Source organism: Lycium ferocissimum, chromosome 9 (assembly GCF_029784015.1).
Source record: "Lycium ferocissimum isolate CSIRO_LF1 chromosome 9, AGI_CSIRO_Lferr_CH_V1, whole genome shotgun sequence".
NCBI classification, from domain to species: domain Eukaryota; kingdom Viridiplantae; phylum Streptophyta; class Magnoliopsida; order Solanales; family Solanaceae; genus Lycium; species Lycium ferocissimum.
Window position 1 is genome coordinate 19,611,694 of NC_081350.1, and position 20,759 is coordinate 19,632,452.

Here is a 20,759-nt window from a genome sequence, read left to right on the forward strand (position 1 = left end):
AATTATAATAAATTATCTAAATAATTGAAATCGATTAAATATACTTTAAAATTTGTTTACCTACTAGCATTTTCTTGATATTTTCACCCAATAATAAATAGGTATGAAATGGTACATTATCTCTTGGTTTTTCAATCTGAACAAGTTAAAATGGACATTTATTTTTAGTGTACCGGTCAAGTAAAAATGAACCGAGGGAGTAGTATTTAATTAAGGAAAATTTAGTGAAAGACTTCTTAATTCTAGATGTGAGTGTTTTTCTAAAGGATGTGTCCAGACTATAAAATACCATATGAGATGGATCGGAGGAAGTTGCTTTTACATTATTTTTCCTTAGACATTTGGTAAAATTTTGGTAACTTTAGAGCTAAATTTTCTTTTTCAACTGAAATATTTATTAGGTCCTACTTTATATTTAAACATGTCTCACGTCATATGTTCCTCTCCTATTTGTCTCTATACATTTTGCTTCTCTAGTGAGATCATATGTGGTTACAAATACAAAAAGTAAAAATTATTGAATGATATTGTATAATGTTGAAAATGAAGATAGCGTATCAGTCAAGATCATGTTATTTCTAAGATCTCTTGATTTACTAAGGATTCATTTTTTTTAAGCATTGCGTATATATGAAGAACTAACTTGATTCTTGAGGTTCATTTTATGAATTTAGGTCATTTATTGAATTTCATCTAAAACTAAGGTTAAAAATCACTTTTGACTAGCGTAAAGCCCCGACACATAAAATAATGAGTAAGAATTAATAAATATCAAAAGAAATCTATTTTTATCTATAAATAAAAATTTACGAAATCTAACTTTATCTATAAATAAAAATTACATACTCACAAATTTATAAAAATACAATTTTTTTCTAATTTATGATCTTCCCGAGTTGTAATTGTCATACTTTATCATGTTATTTTATAGAATATCGAATCACTTGCGTCTTTTTGGTATTTGCTAATTTTCCTACCAAACTTACTTCCTCATAAATAATTTTTCCTTTAAAATTATTCAATTATATGACGAACAAACTTTAATAATTATGAAAACTTATCAAGAAGATATGGTTAAATTGCAAATACACTAAATTAATTATGTAGTAGAAAAGTGTGAGAAAAATTATATTTATTTGATAAAAGTTATGTAATATTTTATATTTTGAGTTTGGGCCGGGCTTAGCACGGGCCTCAAGCAACTAGTATATGTAGATGGGATAACAATAATTTTTTCGGAAGCCAAGGCAATACAAAAATTCTATCATGTTTCATCAATTCGGGGTTATACGATATATCAGTTGTCAAAGTAGACCATTTTTATTGGATCTCACCCGAATCTTTCCATCTATCCTCCCGAGGAGGAGTTTGATTTCAGACCCCGACTCAAATAGGAGAAATACACTATGCTATATTTGTTTGGATGAGATTCATCTCAGGTTCAGATGCCACTGATCACATTAAACTATTTATATGGCAAAGAGCCCTCATAATTCAGGCACAACAATACAAAAAATATCAGGGGTGCGCTCTACCACTGAGCCACTAGCATGTCAAGCGAGTTTCTCACTGGGAGCCTGCTATGCCAAAAACAAGAGAAAACCCATCCTTCTCTATCCCTTTTTCGCCTCCATGTCGCCACAGGGAGGGAGGGGGGGGGGGGGGGGGGTTTCCAGTCTTACTTTTTGGTTTTTTTTTTTTGGTCCTAATATATTTTGGTTTATAATATAACAAATAATAAATATATATATGAAAGACATATCTTATATTTATTAGGCATAATACATAAACAAGCCCTTAAACTTGGCCTCAGCTGGCAAGTATGCCCTCCAACTTTGGGTGTGCACAAATAGGCACCTCAACTTATATAAAGTTGAACAAGTAAACACAAATGCTGATGTGGCACTGACGTGGCATATACATTTTGGAGGTGCCACGCCAGTTTCACGTCAGCATTCGTGTTTATGTCTTCAACTTTATACAAGTTGAGGTGCCTACCTGTGCACACCCAAAGTTAGAAGGTATACTTGCCAGCTGAGGTCAAGTTTGAGGGTCTGTTTATGTATTATGCCTATTTATTAACTTGGTATAAACACCATGAGTGACTGCATTTTTGCTTTTAGAGATTAGAAAAATTTTCCATGCTTTAAAAAATTGGTACACAGGTGGTGCTTAAGTTAACGGCCACCCAACCGAAAAAACTACCAAAATTCCCTCTTCACCTCTCCCTCCCACCCCCTCTCAATCCAAAGAAAAAAAAGAAGGAAGAAAAAAAGAAAGATTATGTTCTCCACCATGAGAACACAGCTAGCAGCTTTCATATTATACCTCTTTTCCTAGATCTCCAACAATTAAATCTACTCCATTTTATCAGGTAACTTTTTCTTAATCTGCTCCTCTTTAAAAAATGACTTGATTAATACCATTGTAACAAGTAGTTGTTTTTTTGCACATAACATGCTTTGTACAAAAATACCAATATGATATTTGTTTTTTTAGCATGTTGGGTATTTCTTTTGGGGTTGCAAAAGTATAGAATGGGCAAAATCACGGAGGATACATAAGTTTGGTTTTAAATATTGATGAAAATAATTTTTCCTTTGTATTAATGACTTCTAAATAGCTTCGAGATAATTAAGATTGATAATTTTTGTCTTAGATTTTTTTGTTTGTTTGTTGATAAAACAGGTAGCTGGAATAAAGGTAGAAATTGTTGGAGATGAATAAAATGTTCAATAAAATGAAAGAAGAGGAAAGAATAGAAAAGATCATTCGTGGTCTTTTAAAGCTTCAAGACAACAGGAGATGTATCAACTGCAACAGTTTGGTACGTAACGCTTTCTAATTAGTTCTCTATACTTTACCATAATTTCTGTCACGTCATGCCCAAAGTTTTCTATTATGGTGTAAGCCAGATGCGAATCCAGAATCTAGAGTCAGTAGGTTCGGAATAAATGTGTTCTTATTGTGTATATGCATTTTAATTTTTTTTTTTTGTATGTATACGTAGTTCGAGCCAAAAGTAATAAGTTCAATTGAACCCAAAATGTTGGGTACGAGGGGAAGGGGTAACCGGGTAAGGGGAGTGTCAAGTGAAAATTGAACTTTGCACTTGAAGAATGAAGAGTAGAAGTTGCACGTGATTTTCCATTCAGTCCTAATGATAAATTGTTAATGCTAGAGTTCAATATTAGAATTAGGCACAATGAAAGAAAATAAAGTTTTAGTCATGTTACTACATCGACTTTAGGTCCATTTTTTTTTTTACCTAGAAGGCCTTTATTCATGTCAAATATTTATATGGCAGTAGAAAATATAGAGAATTTCTAGTATTTTATATATATATTTTTTGTTATTTTATATAGTATTGGACCCAAATGAGTTTAATTAGAGCATATGGATAGTTAGGATTCATATAGCTGACCCCAACTTGCTTGAGAGAATATCTTTGTCTGTGCAAAGTTCTGTTTCAGGATGGATATAAAAAGGAAATGTGGACATCTAACTTGCAATGTAAGGACTGTTGTTTGTATATTTATTTTACTTTACGAGGAGAAAATGGCAATAAGGCTCAACTCAGATAGTCAGATTCATTTATCAACCAATTTGCAGTTAACTTTGTTTGAGTACTCTTTTGAGGAACAGAATCTCTTATTATCAATTGATTGCAAACTTATATGTGCTTAGCTCCTCAATCTTAAATATGTCCTCTTTGTTTATTCTGCATCATCTTTACTAAGAAACTGAGTATCATAGTTGTTCACTCTCTAATAGAACAACGAATACCTGGCTAATGTTTTTATGTTGCCTTTTATGTTCCTAGCAGGGGCCACAATACATTTGCACAACTTTCTGGACATTTGTTTGCACACGTTGCAGCGGGGTGCAGTAAGTATCATTTCAGTTACCACATTACTGCTCAAAATTAAACGAGCCTGGATTTGATGATTCATTTTTTTCGTTGAAACAAACTTTCAGCCGCGAGTTCACACATAGGGTAAAATCTGTTTCAATGGCTAGATTTAGTGAAGAAGAAGTTAGTGCTCTGGAAGCTGGAGGTAATGAGGTATGCGCGCACAATTTGCCAGCCAAAACTGTCATCCCTTTTTTTAAGTTTACTTGTAAATCATTCTTAAGTAATAGGCTAATTCACTTCTCACTATTTAGCGAGCAAAGGAAATCTACTTGAGAGCATGGGATCCGTATCGTAATTCATATCCAGATCCCAGGTAATATATCTTTTTAGAAAATTATTCGGCGATCTAGCCCAATACTAAACAGTTTTTGCATTACAGTGATCTTCACAGACTTCGGGAGTTTATAAAGCATGTTTACGTGGACCGGAAATATACAGGTGAGAGGGGCCGTGACCAGCTTCCCGTAGTGAAAACGGTAAGTGTCCGCCAAAACATTTTCATGCCAGATCCTGCATAAATCGCCGCTCACCAAAATAATAGCAAGCAAATGTATATTTTTGATATATTAATGTATAGTATACATAAAATAATATATTTTTGATATGTAATAGTGTATAGTTTTTGTGTATTTGGCTAGCGAATGTAATTAATTTTGGACGACCGGCCAAATGTGCAACTTGCCTAATGTATTATAGTCATTTGGCTTATTTAATTGAAAGTAACTGATAAGTATCAAGCATTTATAAGTACCAAGTGTTGAAAAACGAATTGAAATGTTGAAACTGATCTTGTTTTGCATTTCACAGAGTTTAAAAGATGACTACGAGGAAATGTACAGTCCTGGAGCCGGAAATGGTGACAGATGTTCATCTGAAACATACAGTCCAAGGAAAAGGAGTGATGATATAAACTTGAGATCATATTCCAATATTGAAGATAGAAGAAGTCCCCGTAATTACAACCAAGGTAAGAGGTCTAGCAGGGAGCGGAGCCTACCAACTCGCTTTGAAATAGTTGATGACAGGTTCCGAGATGATGGAAATGGTGATGTTAAGCGATATCAATATCATATATTCTCAAAATCAGAATCCAGGCGCACAAGCAGCTCACCTAGTGCCCCTAAAATACATTCAATTAAAGACATTTTAGGTGACAAAGTTATACCACTAGAGGTTGGTGAGTCTCCTAAACAAAGTGGCGGAGTTACTCTTGAAAGCTCTGCTAATGATGAGGTGAGATTTTTTATCATTTCAAGTTACTTACTCACTCCGTTCCATTTTATATGGCACTTTGCTTTGTAGTATTTTCCGAGAAAAGTAACATCTTTCTATATTTGGAAACTCTTTAACGTTAGACTTCTCAGTTTTACCCTTAATGAATGCTCCTATAGTTACAAAATGGCATGTTTGAGATCACGAGTTCTAAGGATCCTTTCAGTATTTGCCAAAAGTCTGTATTTCTTTCTTTCTTAAATTCCATGCCTAGTTAAGCATCAACATATCAAATTTGACAGCGAGAATAGATGTTATTGGAAGAGAAGCCAACTTGAGTGCTTAGTCCGGCAAATGTCTTAACTGTCATGATGAGTGATGACAGTCACTGTTATTCAGGAAGTGATGCAAATTTTAATCCTGACTTATATATTCCTTTTTCAGATAACTATGCAATAGTTATAATAATGGATCTTAAATGTCTTTCTCTTTCCTTTCTGTTGCCCCACACAAGTCGAGTTATTATCAAAAAATCATTGTCAAGTTCATATATTTTATTCATTGTGAACCAGCCCTTCCCCGGACCCCGCGCATAGCGGGAGCTTGGTGCACCGGGCTGCCCTTTATTGTTATATATGCAGCTTTTTTCTCAAGTAAACTGATAAATATTGAGTCTTTTGCATCTATTATGGAATAAGATCACTATTTCTTAAGCTTGATTTCTGCTTGCTATGCCTTCATTCTTGCAGCTGGGAAGTTGTAGAGGTACTGTTATATCCTATGGACGTTCTTGATCTTTAAAATTCTTAATTGCAGAAAATGGTAAAGGAAAAGGCAGCTGCCAACATTGGTAGCTTAATTGATTTAGAAACTGAACCTCAGCCTCAGCAAGAGACACAACAAACAGATCCACCTAAAGAGCCCTCCAATGCCTCAACTCCACCTACCTCAGCAGATAAGGTTTCCAGTATGAATTTACTGGAATCTTTGTTTATTGACATGTCAACTCCACCAGCTGTGTCGACTGAAATTCCACCAGTTGCCACTGTAGCTTCATGCAATAACACTCAAACAGCTGGAGTTTCCCCTGTAGTTTCTAGTAGTTTTGGACCTACGGTGGCTTCGCCTGAGAGTACCGTTGCATTGCCTGGACCAAATGATGCAATAGCACCGCCGACCAAAAATCTGCATTCTGCAGTGCCCATGGGGATCAATAGCTCCAATGCTCAACAAAGTACTGCATCATTTGGAGCTGCGTATGGTCAGGTGAGAAAAGTTTGTGAAGTTTCTCTACTAGATGGTGTTAGGATCGGGAGTCCGAGACAGTGCGGAATTAAACAAAGCAGTTAATATAAAGACAATAACGAAGATAATAGGAGACAAATATTTAACGTGGTTCGGTCAACTTGACCTACATCCACAACCAAAAGAGGAGCAAATTTACTAACACCAACGGATACAAAAGAGAGTACACAACACAAAAGAGAATACAAAATTAGAGTAATTAAATACTCTAATATTCTAAAAACCCCAAAAGAATAACCTCACAAGATCACTCCAAAGAAGAGTTCATACAAGTGTTTCCCAACACAACTCTCTTACAAAATACTCTCTATAGAAGAACGCAAACTTAACTTTGTTCTTCTCAAATTGGTGTGTTTTCAAATGGAGAGAAATGCCCTCCTTTTATCGGGGCCAAACTTGGATGAAAGTTGTGGAAAAAGAAAATGAGAAATGATCAAAAATTCATTATCCACATAAACCAAACTTTGGCTCCAAGCATAATATTTCACTTGAGAATATTTAAAATAAGGCCATATTACAGATGGCTTTGGCATCATAGGCAGATCTAAAATTTAACCTCTATGGGTTTAACCTTCAAGATTCTTAGCATTGAACTCATTGTATCTTTAAGATTATGGGTTCAGACCTCAATTTTAGTAAATTCTTACACATAAATTATGGTAAATAGCTGCATCCGGCCCTGTTTGGCAATGCATTACAAATGATGCAAAATTTTCTGAAACATTTAAAAAGTAGGGATAACTAGGTGTTTGGACAATATTTGGTTGATGCTGAAAAATGGAGCTGTAAAAGAATATTTGGAAGTTTTTGTTGTGTTTGGATATGAATTTTACTTGTAAAAAACTTGAAATTTTGTGACAGAAAACCCATTATTTCACTTGAAATACATCAAACAACTTTTTCAATATTTCACCAATATTCCAGACGCTGAAGTTCAGTATGTGCATACTGGTGGCTGTACCATTATTCGTAAATAATGAACTTCAGTATTTGAAAATAGGCTCTGTTTTGCTCGTCTAGTGTGGTGGAGATGCAACTGATTTTCTTTCTTGTGCTTACTGGCAGCAAAGTACTTTGCAATCTACAGGAAATGCTGAAGCACCACCTACAAATCCATCATCTCTTCCATCTCAAGCGATGACAGCTCTAAATACTAGTCCATCAAATGATCCAAAATCTATAGGAAGAAAAGAACTCCCAGCGGTAACTTTCAAATGACTTCTAACCATCTCTTAATTAGGTGGATGTCGCCAAAAAAAGAAGTGTTAAATGGGGATAATTTTGATACAGGACCTTTTCACAATGAGCTATCCTCCACTTGCTGCAGCTGTTCCAGGTTGGCAATTTCCCCCTCATTCTGCAATGGCGTATGGCATGCAATACCATCCGGCTGCAATGGTAAATCACATTTCAAAACTCTACCAAATTTGAATCATGGAATAGGTTAATGTTGTATTATAAAGGAAGTGCTGCTTACAGGCAATTTCAGCTCCCCCAAACTCAGCAAGATCAAGAAATCCATTCGATATTGGTCAAGATGGACCTCAAGTTCAAGGCCCAGAGGTATGTTGAGTCTCCGTTTATTGGTTAATTTGTCTTTCTAGTCTAATGATCGTCCATAATTCCATAATTCTTGTTCAATCCCGGTGTGTTCTGTACTGCTTTTGGAATATCAGTTGTTACTTTTGAACAAAATGGTAAAAATATGTTTAATATTTAAGTGGTATCACACATTAAGTTGACTGCTGCATTCATAGCAGTAGATTATTTGCAGCATAGAGAAAAAAAGAAAACAGTGAGCGATGAACGTCGGTGAAGTTTAAGAGATGACCAATTACATAATTCATGATTTGGATGCCACAAGTATTTTTGAAGTTAAGATGTACTCTATACTCTTACTGCTCTAATTTATATCATCATCAAACTGCTTGGCGATGTATTTCGAGGGATTTGTAGTTTCTGTTTAAATTATGTCTATTCTATGATCCTTTGTCAATTTTTTTAGCAGTCTAAAAAGTTTATTTTTTGCTTTTAATGAACAAATCAAGTCTAGGGGAGGTAAATCTCTTAGAATGGAAGTGCCTAGATGATTCCTTTATATCTTTCAATCCTTTACATTGTTCACCAAGGTTATTAAGCTCTGGACGTATTTGGTTGTATCCTAATGATTTAGCTAACAAGATTTTTCATAAACCCTGTGCAATATGTACCTACTAGAGTCCAATAGATCGAACTGGGACGAGAAGTAGGAAAAGGGGAGAAAAAGAACTAAAAGGAGAAGGAAAAGAACGTAAACATTCTAACTTCATTTTTCACTCTCTTAACTTTGGGAAGTTTCTGCCTTTTTAGTTCCCTTCCATGTTACCTATGCAAGCAGCACTGCCAACAAATATACAGCCTCAGCCACTTCCTTATGCTTTGGCAATGCCTCCACAGACAACTAACTATGGGATGACCATTCCTGGAGGTAAGCTCAACTACTTAGACATAATTAAGTAAATAAATGTGCTCTCTCTAACCGCTTAAATTTCTAGATTAGATGGTCATGTAATTCAATATATACCAGTTTGAACTCTCTTTTCGGCCGTCTGTTCGTTATGACACGTGATATTATCTGATAAAAATGCTTACAGGAGCATACATAGGGCAACAAATACCAAACAACATGGCCCTTGCCAGGTAGGATTTCTCTTCTAGAATTCATGTCAATACTTCGGCTTTGCAATCTTAGACCACATGCCTTCAACATTTTTTTTTTCTGTGCAATTTGAACGTCGATTAACCATGAATAACCACGAAATAGAATGCGCTTGCAAGAGTTGTTCCGATTTCTCTTAACTTGAAAACAGTAATTTTACTTGTAATTATCAGATTACAACTTACAATCAATAACTGAAGAAGTGATGGCATAAATTAAACGTCATCTATACCTATAGTTTGGCTAAAGAAACATATTAGTTCTTTCCTACGATAGTTTTGTCGAAAAAAGACTTCACGTATTAGTTCTAATCATGTGAATTAACATTTCAATCTTTTATCACAGACCACAAGGGAATACTAGCATTGGCAAAGATGACTCCGCCTTCGCTTCCCTAAATCCTCTTCAACAGTCCAATCCAGCGCCAGCTGCATCGAATAGTTTTTCATCCGTGGGAGGAAATCCATTTGGATAGTCGAAAAAAGAAACATCAAACATATATATACAAGACCTCACTTGTTCCAGTTTCTTGAATCCCACTCACATGTATCTTAGGAGATGTTAGTTTCAGTCAGTCTGGTTTAAATGCGTACAGCTAACAAGTAATATGAAACTGAAAGGTGTGCTAGCAGTTGTATATATCCAGAGGCGGATTTAGGATTTTAACTTCAAGAGTTCTGAACTGACAACCCTTTTCTCTTACTGGGTTTGTAATAGATTATGTATACTTATTAAGTGGATGGGTTGGGTCAAAGCTATTGGGTTCTGCCGAACCCATAAATCCGCCTTTGTATATATCAACCAGAGGTGAATCCCAGATTAAAACTGCATCCGCCTCTGATCTGAACTGATTTTGAATTTGGGAAAATGTGTATAACTGGATGTATGTACATTGGTCTATTAACATGCTTCTGTATTCTTTTCAAATTTTTCATCCTGATAAAAACACACAGATTCCTTTTCTTATAAAGGAATGAGATACATAATCAAAAGTCATTATCCAATACGAGTCCTTAAACAGATATTTTAACTTATAAACTTATAGTAATAATGTTTTTGATGTTGTTGTCTTTATCGATAGCCCGTGGCGGAGCTAGAAATTCAAGGGGATTAAAAAAATAGTTCTTATGCCAAGGGGTTCCAACAACTTATATATATGCTAGAAAAAAATATTTTTACCTTATATACATAGTATAATTATTCAACAACGTCCCCCCCACACCCCACCCCCCCCCGCCACCACTTTCTGGCTCCGTCCCGTCCTTTTTTACTTGTGATTTAAGATTTTGGCACATCAATTAAGAAAATCATTTAACTAGTTATAAGAGTTACTAGCAATACATGCCAGTGCGATGCACGGGCCGCACATGTCTATTCACTTTAATTAGTCAGTCTTTAAGGTTTGTATTTTGAAAATAACTTCTAAGAACATTCTAATTGTTATTATATATAGTAACATGTACAAAATGTATTTATGTACCATCACTTTAGTTATAATTAAAAAATAGAGTTTAAAAATTAAAAACATATGATGGAATTGTAGGAGAATTAAAACTGAAATGCATATGTGTATACATGAGAAGAGAATAAATACTCAGTACTATGACATATGTCCAAGTAGGATAAAAAAGTAGTTGGTTAAAGTGTATAATTTCTATAACTTTTGGTACAAATTTGCATTGCTATTGTTCGTCCTCTCTTCACGTTTAAAGTATTGACAAAGAAGGAAAATGGGGACAAAAGTCACTCCTTCACTTTTATTTGTCCACGTTAACTATCAAGTGAAAGATTTTTTTTTTCTTCTTATTGATTTTACCCTTCACATTAATTACTCATTTTCGAATCATTTTCAAGGCTATTGAGACTAAATACTCAGCACTATGACATATGTCCAAGTAGGATAACAAGTAGTTGGTTAAAGTGTACAATTTATATAACTTTTGGTACAAATTTGCATTGCTATTGTTCGCCCTCTCTTCACATTTAAAGTATCGACAAAGAAGAAAAAGGGGAATAAAAGTCACTCCCTCCGTTTACTTTTACTTGTCAACGTTAATATATCAAGAGAAAGAAATTTTTGTTCTTATTATTAATTTTACCCTCACATTAATTACTCATTTTCAAATAATTTTCCAAGGCTATTGAGACTTACACCAATAAATATGAATGTTATGGTAAAATATATACTCCCTCTGTCTCATATTACTTGTCACTTTCCCTTTTGCATTCCCCTTAAGAAATTATAAATAAAAGATGTATTTTACTATCTTACCCCTATCCCTCTCCAAAAAATATATTCTAATCAAAATTGACTATTTTCAAGAACATTTATTACTAAGGGTAAGATGGAAAAGATTTAATTAATTTTATCTTGGTTTTGTAAATGAATAAGTAATTTGGACATATATTTTTAGTAATGTGGCCAAGTAATATGGGACGGAGAGGATAAGATGGGAAAGATTTAATTAATTTATCTTAGTTTTATAAATGAACAAGTAATTTGGACATATATTTTTAGTAATGTTGAGTACTTCATTCATGAATAAGTAAAAGTGCACGGAGGAAATAAATATGTGTCGGAGAATTAAAATTGAAGTGCATACGTGTATACATGAGGATAGAATAAATATTCAGTACTAAGACATATGTCTACGTGGGATTAAAAAATAGTTTAATAATGTGACCAAATAATATGAAACGGAGGGAGTACTTCATTTATTAATTCTTAAAGAACTTGAAAAAGTCAAAAGTCAACAAGTATAAATGTACGGAGGAAATAAATGTGTCGGAGAATTAAAATTGAAGTGCATACGTGTATACATGAGAATAGAAAGTAATATGGGACGGAGAGGATAAAATGAGAAAGATTTAATTAATTTTATCTTGGTTTTGTAAATGAACAAGTAGTTTGGACATATATTTTTAGTAATGTTGAGTACTTCATTTATGAATAAGTAAAAGTGCATGGAGGAAATAAATATGTGTCGGAGAATTAAAATTGAAGTGCATACGTGTATACATAAGGATAGAAAAAATATTCAGTACTATAACATATGTCCACGTGGGATAAAAAAATAGTTTAATAATGTGGCCAAGTAATATGGTGTCACACCCCAACCGTGGGGGTGTGGCCGGCACCCGGCACCCGAAGGGGCCGAGCGAACCAACTGTGATATCTAAGCTCTATAACGTGAATCATAGGTCGACGAGGCCCCTGAATAACTAATAACAATAAATAAGAAGTATATCATAACAACCTGCAAGCAGAGAAGGCCCAACAACACATATATGCATAACTAGGCCGACAAGGCCACAACCAAGAAAGACAACTAGTCAGAAGGCCGGCAAGGCCAAACCCAATACCTGTACACTGACTGATAGTCTGTAAGCCTCTAAGAGCACTAATATGCATCAACTGGTCGGGACAAGGGCCCTGACGTACCCATAGCTATACTCTCTCTATATATATGCATGCATCCTATTTAATGACTCTGACCAGCAACTCCGGAGAATGGAGTGCGAACATCCCTGTTGAACTTTGGTATCCTACGAGAAAGGTACACCAATGTACGTACCGTACTGTGGGCATGATCACGGCGCACAAAATGCGTCGACGAAATATGTACCGAGTATGTAAGGCGGTAAGTGTAAATATAACATAAGCATAAGAGAAACGGATAATCATGGGAAAAGATCTAGAGACAACTGAAACTACGAACGAGGCCACCGAGGCGACCATAACCATGACATAAATGTAAATGCATGCCCGTAAAATCATTCCTCACTGTGGAGGCATATATCAGATCATATAACAATAATAAATCCCTCTGTAGGGTGAGCTCATCATCATAACATCATCTCTGCCCAACTGATCAGTGGCAATGCACAGCTACGTGCTTACCCGGCCGCCTACAACACGACTCGGTAAAGAAAGAAACATGTCTATGTGCACATATAAGTGCCTACCACACACGACTATATATATATATATATATATATATATATATAAAATAAATATATATATATATATATATATATATATATATATATATATATATATATATATATATATATATATATGTAAGTGTAATGCAAGGCCCGACCTCGAAGAGATATCATAAGAAGAGTCGGAGTGACTCGTCGTCGTTACCCTCCGATTTTCATTATTGTCGCTATGTTTATCATTATTTGATCATTAGGCCAAAGAAGTAAAAGTACAAGGAAACATCTTGTTATGAATTATTCACGAAGCCAAAGTTAGTCAAACTCTTATGAAATATGATCGACACAATTTTTATAAAAAAAAAAAGTGTGCCAACGAGAGATTCATCACCTTGGAGCAATAGACAATTAACTCAATTAAAGGAAGTACAATCAACTCAACTTTGATGGGAAGAGTACCATAACTAATATCATTCTTCATTCCATAAACAAGAGGGATACGAAATGTGAAAGGTACTTCGATATAAACTGTTCATGAGAAAAGGGTAAGCTTAACCATTTTAGGACATAATCGACACGAGCTGAATGGAAAGTCTTTTAATAGATAGCCAAAAGGATATGTGGACCATAATTTGGTACAAGTCATAGATGAGTATGTGTCAGCTCAATTATCATAGAGCGCGATCGATCCAAGTTATTGGAACAACTAATGAAAGGTCATTTGAAATCTAGTCATGCCACAAAGAGAATAGAAAGCCCTACATACCTTAACGACGAAGCTCTCCACGTTCCACAAGTCCTCGAATACCTTACGAACGATAACCTACATCATACGACCAATTTGGGATCAATTCCAAGGTCATAGCTTATGGAAATATTCATTGAGGCATTTTATCGAACAACTTGGGGGCGTAAGTTCGTAGGGTCATTTGTAATTCAATCTCTTCATTCAAGACTACCATTTTCTTCTCCTTTATCCCTACTCTTCCTTATCAATCCATCCATAACTTCAAACAATACAACAAACCCAACACAAATAGCTCAACAAGTTAGCCATGGCCGTGGAAGTTTCAAGTTTTAACCATAACTTATTCATACGAGATTTTCCCTCCATTTTCTGGTTTAATACTTGGAGAAGCTTAAGAGAATCATTAAGATGAGGAAAAATACCTTAATTGATGAAGAACACTCCAAAAAAAAAAGATTACTTCAAGTTGAAGAATTCTTCCGAGAAGCGAAACGATGAAGAAACGGAGGTTCTATGATTACTACGAGATTCCTTGTGTTGGGATGACTTGATTAGCCTTTGGAATTGCTTATGATTGATGGAGAAATGTTTGAGAGAGTAACCTAGGGTTTTCCAGGTCTTTGAAGGGGAAGAAATGAGGAGAAAATCGTTTAAGGGGTCCTATATATACTTGGCTTAAGTTAAGCCACCGACTTTAGCACACTGTTCCCACGACAGTTTGCGTCTCTGGACGGAAATGCGAATATCTCTCTACTCTGATGTCGTATCGACGAACGGTAAAATGTTCTAGAAACTAGATTCGTAGACCTTCGATTTGGTAGGTGGATCACCCCGTAACTCCAAGTATATTGAGAGAAAAGCTCCGAGACATCTGACCCAAATTTCAGTGAAATTTACAAACTTAACTTGCGACTCCTTTGTCGACTTTTGTATTACAACTCGTTTGACTTCCAAACTTAACAAGAGACCATTATACAATTCAAATACTTCATATCATTACTTGCTTAGCATGTGGAGCACTCCTAATCTCACCCAAAAGTACAAGTTATCGTATTCCCAACTTGTCGACTTTTGACGAAACTCGTGCTTCTTTGATTCATTCACCCTCCAAATCTTCCGCTACTTACTAATATTATTTAGAGACTCTTGTAACCATTTTTATTAATAAAATCAATCCCTTTTATCCTCAACATAATTTCTTTTGAACTTGCGTCGACTAACTCATGATGCGACTTTAACGTGCAAAAAAAAAAATCCGAGGTGTAACATATGGGACGAAGGAGTACTTCATTTATTAATTCTTAAATAACTTGAAAGTCAAACGTCAACAAGTATAAGTGCACGGAGGAAATAAATGTGTCGGAGAATTAAATTTGAAGTGCATACGTGTATACATGAAAAGAGATAAATATTCAGTATCATGACATATGTCCATATGGGATAAAAAAAAAATAGTTGGTTAAACTGTACAATTTATATAGCTTGTGGTACAAATTTGTATTGCTGTGTTAGTCCTCTCTTCACGTTTATATATAATAGAAAAGAAGAAAAATATAGAATAGAAAAATAGACATATATTTTTAATAATGCGGCCAAGTAATATGGGACGAAAGGAGTACTTCATTTTTATTAATTCTTAAAGAACGTGAAAAGTCAAGTATAGTAATGTGGCCAAGTAATATGAGACGAAGGGAGTACTTCATTTATTAATTCTTAAAGAACGTGAAAAGTCAAGTTATGTGGCCAAATAATATGTGACGTAGGGAGTACTTCATTTATTAATTCTTAAATAACGTGAAAAGTCAAAAGTGAACAAGTAAAAGTGCACGGAGGAAATAAATATGTGTCGGAGAATTAAAATTGAAGTGCATACATGTATACATGAGAAAAGAATAAATATTCAGCAAGAACGTGAAAAGTCAAAAGTGAACAAGTAAAAGTGCACGGAGGAAATAAATATGTGTCGGAGAATTAAAATTGAAGTGCATACGTGTATACATGAGAATAGAATAAATATTCAGTATTATGACATATACCCACGTGGGATTTATTAATTCTTAAATAACGTGAAAAGTCAAAGTGAACAAGTAAAAGTGCACGGAGGAAATAAATTTGTGTAGGAGAATTAAAATTGAGCTGCATACGTCTATACATGAGAAGAGAATAAATATTCAGCAATAACGTGAAAAGTCAAAAGTGAACAAGTAAAAGTGCACGGAGGAAATAAATGTGTCGGAGAATTAAAATTGAAATGCATATTTCTATACATGAGAAGGGAATAAATATTAAGTACTATGACATATGTCCACGTGGGATAAAAAAATAGTTGGGTAAAGTGTACAAGTTATATAGCTTATGGTACAAACATTCATTGCGTGTACAATTTGTAAAGCTTTTGGTACAAGTTGGTGATGCTGTGTTGGTCCTCCTTAGCCACTTATATATAATAAAAATAAAAAATTTGAGTAAATTACCCGTATTTTTAAATGCATGGCTGTATGTATGCCTTATGTATGTTGGGAATAGTATTAAGCGACAAACAGTTTGGACCAAATTTGTTTTTAGCTAAAAAAGACAGACAAAAAGGACCGGAAGTATTTCCAAGTCCTCCCTTGTCCCGCCACACCAACTAAACCAAACTTCTTTTAATTTGGTGGTCAACATGTTCTTTTTGATAAACATAAAAGCAGGGGTGTACATGGACCGGGTTGGTTCAGTTTTTTCAAATATCAGACCAAATCAATTGCTTCGGGTTTTTAAGTTTATAAACTAAATCAAACCAATAAAATTCGGATTTTTCAACTTCGGGTTCTCTCGGGTTATTCGGTTATTTTAGGTTTTTCGGGTTTTTTTTTTTCCAAAAAAGTCTTCATACAAAACATAGGACTTTTACTTCAAATATTTCTTTAGTCCTAGTAAGACACAACTATATAACTAAGGTGTTTCTTAGGAAATAACACAAAATGTGAGATGGGTGATGACATCATATTAAAATATTCAACAATGCAACACTAACACTAATGCTAACAAAAGAAATGCAAAACTAAAGAATAGATATCCAACATGCATTACTGTCATTCCTAGTGTTAGAATTGAATTTCTTTTGTTAGCATTAGTGTTGAGTTGGTTTTGATTTGGACTTTATTTGAGTTACTAACATCCATGAGATATAAAACTTATTGGCATTCAAAATTCTAAGTTCAAGCTTAAAATAATATGATAAAAGACAAAAAACTATGAAAAAATTTAAGAAATATTTACAAATTACATTACAAATAAATATTTTTATGTATAAAATATTTTAAAAATCGAATACACGTAATGTCGGGTTGGTTTGGTTCGGTTTGACTTTTTTTTAGCTAAACCAAACCAAACCAATTATGGTCGGATTTTTTTTTTTCAACACCAAACCAAGTCAAACCAAACCATTAGTCGGGTTTTTTTCTCGGTTTGACTCGGTTTATCAGTTTAGTGCGGTTTGTCGGTTTGCTTTGTACACCCCTACATAAAAGGATGTGGACCCGTTACGAGTCAATTATTTTGCACTTTTTATTTTCCATCTGGTATTTGTTATCCGTCTTGTCTTGGTGATCCGATTAATTTTGATTTGCCCTATAAAACCCATTATGGGGGAAGCACGTTCTATCAAGAACTTTCTATTTCTCAGGATTCGAAATATAAAACTTCTAATTAAGATGAAAAAAATATCATATTCATCCGATCTCAACTCTGTGTGTTATATTTTACGAATTATTTCCGAGTTTCCATCTCACATTAATTCCTTCCAACTACCCATTTCTTCTAAGTCTACGTGCGGCTTCTTCCTCTCCCACAAATTCAATTACTCATGACATGTAAGAGCAAATTGACCAACTTTTTTAGTCCAAGAAAGTAGTATGTTATTTCCTCACGGTTCCAAATATTATATGTTTTGACAAATTGTGTTTATACCAAAACATTTGACATTTCGGAAACCAAGAAATCAAATATTACTAATTTTCCCCTGAATTGATCTACATTTATTGTTTCTGTTAGTGGAGTGTTTTTCAGTTGAAATGTTTAAGGAGAGATAAATTGTAATTTAAATAAATACTCTTTTGATTAAAGCTATTAATTAAAGGGTAATCAAATTTTTTAAAAGACAGATAATATTGATTGAATGTAATATTATTTTGGAATCAGTCGCTAGCATCCTCATATATTTTTTTATATATATAAGGGCCAATCTAGCAGGTTTTGTCGTCCTCAGGTTGGATTATAACTAGGCTTGTCAAGTGCCAACTAAAAGTTTCCTCTTCCAAATTCACCCCAGTTTTTATCCTTTATTGCTTCATTTACTAGAGGGTACTACACATAAATAAAGGCACTTTCACGTCCTTTTTGGTAATGTAACCTCTTTGACTAACTTTTTGCAGGAGAGGATATGTACTATGACTTTTTCATATGGCTCATTTTTACCCCTTCTATATTCATTTACTACTTAGGATGCCAAATATATTTTGGTTTTTAAAATATTTTGAGGTTTTTTTAAAATGCTTAAAAAGTTATGAGCTCAATGTCACCAACTAATAGACACGCGTGTAACTAAAAGTACAAAAAAACTCTTTGTTCATTTTTTAAATACTTTTGTACAATTTAAATTTCTAGAAAGGCTTTTATACATGTCAAACTTCCTTTTTTATAATTAATACACATAAACTTCCTTTTTTATAATTAATACACATACTCCCCCGTCCCAATTTATTTACCCTTCCGTCCCAATTTATTTACCCTTTCCTTTTTGGTCAGTCCCAAAAAAATGACACATTTCTAATTTAGTAAAAATTTAAAGACTAGGAACAAGTAGGTAATTGTAGTATTCAAACCAAAATATTATTTTTGAAATTATATCTAAATATAATTATCCATTTGGATTTTAGTATAAGAATTGGGCCAGTGCTCAGCACAGGCTTAACATTACTACTATATATAAGGAAGAATCCTCATTTTTTGTGGTCCTCACATGAATTTTTTATTCCTTTTTACCCTTACTTGAAATTTTTATGACTTTATAAATTGTCACACATTTTAGTAAATTTTAAGAACTTTTAGTGCTTTTTTAAGCCACTAAAAAAGATGATGTCATGGAAAATGTTATAGTGGCCCCACAAAGCATACTCATACAGATTTGAGTTTTTTGTGTGAAAATATTATTAAACTTTTTCAAAATATCACTGTTAAATACTTTTAAAATTTATAAAAAATGTAACTAATAGCCCTCCCGTTTCAATAGAAAAATGAAATCTGAAATATGGTAGTTAATTAATCAAATTTTACGTGCGCGCACTTTTAACATAAAATTATCTAATAAATTACTATATTAAAAGAGGAACTATATTATTTTTATACATGTTCTAAAAATGTTTGAAAAACATTGTATTTAAAGAAATATAATTTCGATACAGTAATAATACTAAACAATTGCAAAAAGTATATTTTTTACTATTAAAATATTTTATAAAAAACCGGATAATATATATTATATAATTTAGGAGTAAGAATTTTTTTCATGTTAAAATTAACTACTTTGTCCTAAATTATATAACATACTATTATCCGGTATTTTGCAAAGTATTTTTGGTAAAAAATAAGTTAGCCAATATGAGTTCAATTCAAAGAACTCAAATGAAATTAATTTAACATATGAAAAGCTCAATTTGGATCATCGGGGACTTAATCTCAAAAAATTAAATTAGAAGAGCTTTCAATTCTTGATTTTTTTCCTAAAAAAATCTAATATATAAACTAAGAAAAATGTTTTTCGTTAACATGCGTTTTTATACTTTAATATTTTAGAAGTCTATCGAAAACGTCAAACTGATGTTACAAGTATAAAGAACCAAGAGCATAATTTTTGTTAAAAATATCTACAAATTGAATTTTTAATGTCGGTTTGGGCTCGGGCTTAGCACGGGCCAAGTGACACTTGTATATATATATATATGGGTGGAATAGGTACATTTTTGTGTATTAATAAGTCCTGTTTATTCGTAGGTCTCACAAAAATTTCAAAAGGTTGGTCGTTGATGAGCAGTAAACAAGTATTAATAAATGCAAATATTGTGGGATCTAACACTTAAAGTCAGTCACCAGCTGAATAAATAGGTTACAACAGAAACCTAAAAAAGTTACAACAAATAATGAGGCAAGTTACTGCTCATTAAAGTTGAGAGGTTTGCAGAAAGACAGTTAACTAGTTAAGTATAATTGGTACCACTTCGTTTATATGTTTGACCATAAAAGTTACCGGCTTATACAAGTTGCCAACATTATCTTTTTTTTCAAATGTATCATTGAACTATTTAAAAGGTCCAAATATTTCCTCGCACTAATGTTGGAAGCCACATTAAAGTATATTCAGATTTTTTAAAAATTATTCAGAAATATATTTGAACCTTTTCAATTGCTCAGGGGCATGCTTCAAATTATTACATTTGCTGCTGCCAAATATGTACGATTTGTCCAAATTCACAAACTAAGTCTTATTAATTAGTTTGTCCAAATATAGTGGTCCTATTTGGTTCCTCAAGTGGTTAGGTGTTGACTTAATTAACCCTCTTTCTGTTCAAACTAACAAGTTTATCACTCTTTAACAAAAGTTTTTGTCATAAGAATTCGTAAGGAATTATCTTTTTGGCTAATAATTGTCACTCTTTTTCAATGTTAACAATTTTCACTTTACTTATGTAAAAGGTGGCAAAACATACCACTTCACTTTGAAAATGACGCCCACACCACATTGTTTAATTACTACTAAAAGAAATTATTATGACCCTAGTGTTTAGCACATAATCGTAATTTTAATAAAGAATGTAGAACTATGAAAATGATCATAAGAATAATAGACCCTATTGGTAGATGTTTGATAGCTCTATGTCTTTAGATGTTTCTAAACCAGA

The 20,759-nt window shown here is 33.5% G+C and overlaps 1 protein-coding gene across 1 annotated transcript; it reads left to right on the plus strand.

Moving 5' to 3' along the window:
• The first annotated feature begins 2,452 nt into the window (after positions 1-2,452).
• LOC132069277 (probable ADP-ribosylation factor GTPase-activating protein AGD14) lies at positions 2,453-9,821 on the plus strand. Its single transcript, XM_059462679.1, has 13 exons — positions 2,453-2,827; positions 3,827-3,888; positions 3,979-4,066; positions 4,168-4,229; positions 4,296-4,392; positions 4,724-5,149; positions 5,945-6,394; positions 7,499-7,636; positions 7,724-7,831; positions 7,913-7,996; positions 8,783-8,900; positions 9,067-9,112; positions 9,477-9,821. The coding sequence occupies exons 1-13, from the start codon at positions 2,720-2,722 to the stop codon at positions 9,604-9,606; spliced, it is 1,917 nt and encodes a 638-aa protein (XP_059318662.1). The 5' UTR covers positions 2,453-2,719; the 3' UTR covers positions 9,607-9,821.
• Positions 9,822-20,759: the final 10,938 nt, after the last annotated feature.

Coding starts and splice junctions, on each gene's coding strand:
- LOC132069277 (XM_059462679.1), top strand. CDS start 2,720: ATGAATAAAATGTTCAATAAAATGAAAGAAGAGGAAAGAATAGAAAAG. Junction 4,067..4,167: donor TGGAAGCTGGAGGTAATGAG/GTATGCGCGCAC, acceptor CTCACTATTTAG/CGAGCAAAGGAAATCTACTT. Junction 4,393..4,723: donor AGCTTCCCGTAGTGAAAACG/GTAAGTGTCCGC, acceptor TGCATTTCACAG/AGTTTAAAAGATGACTACGA.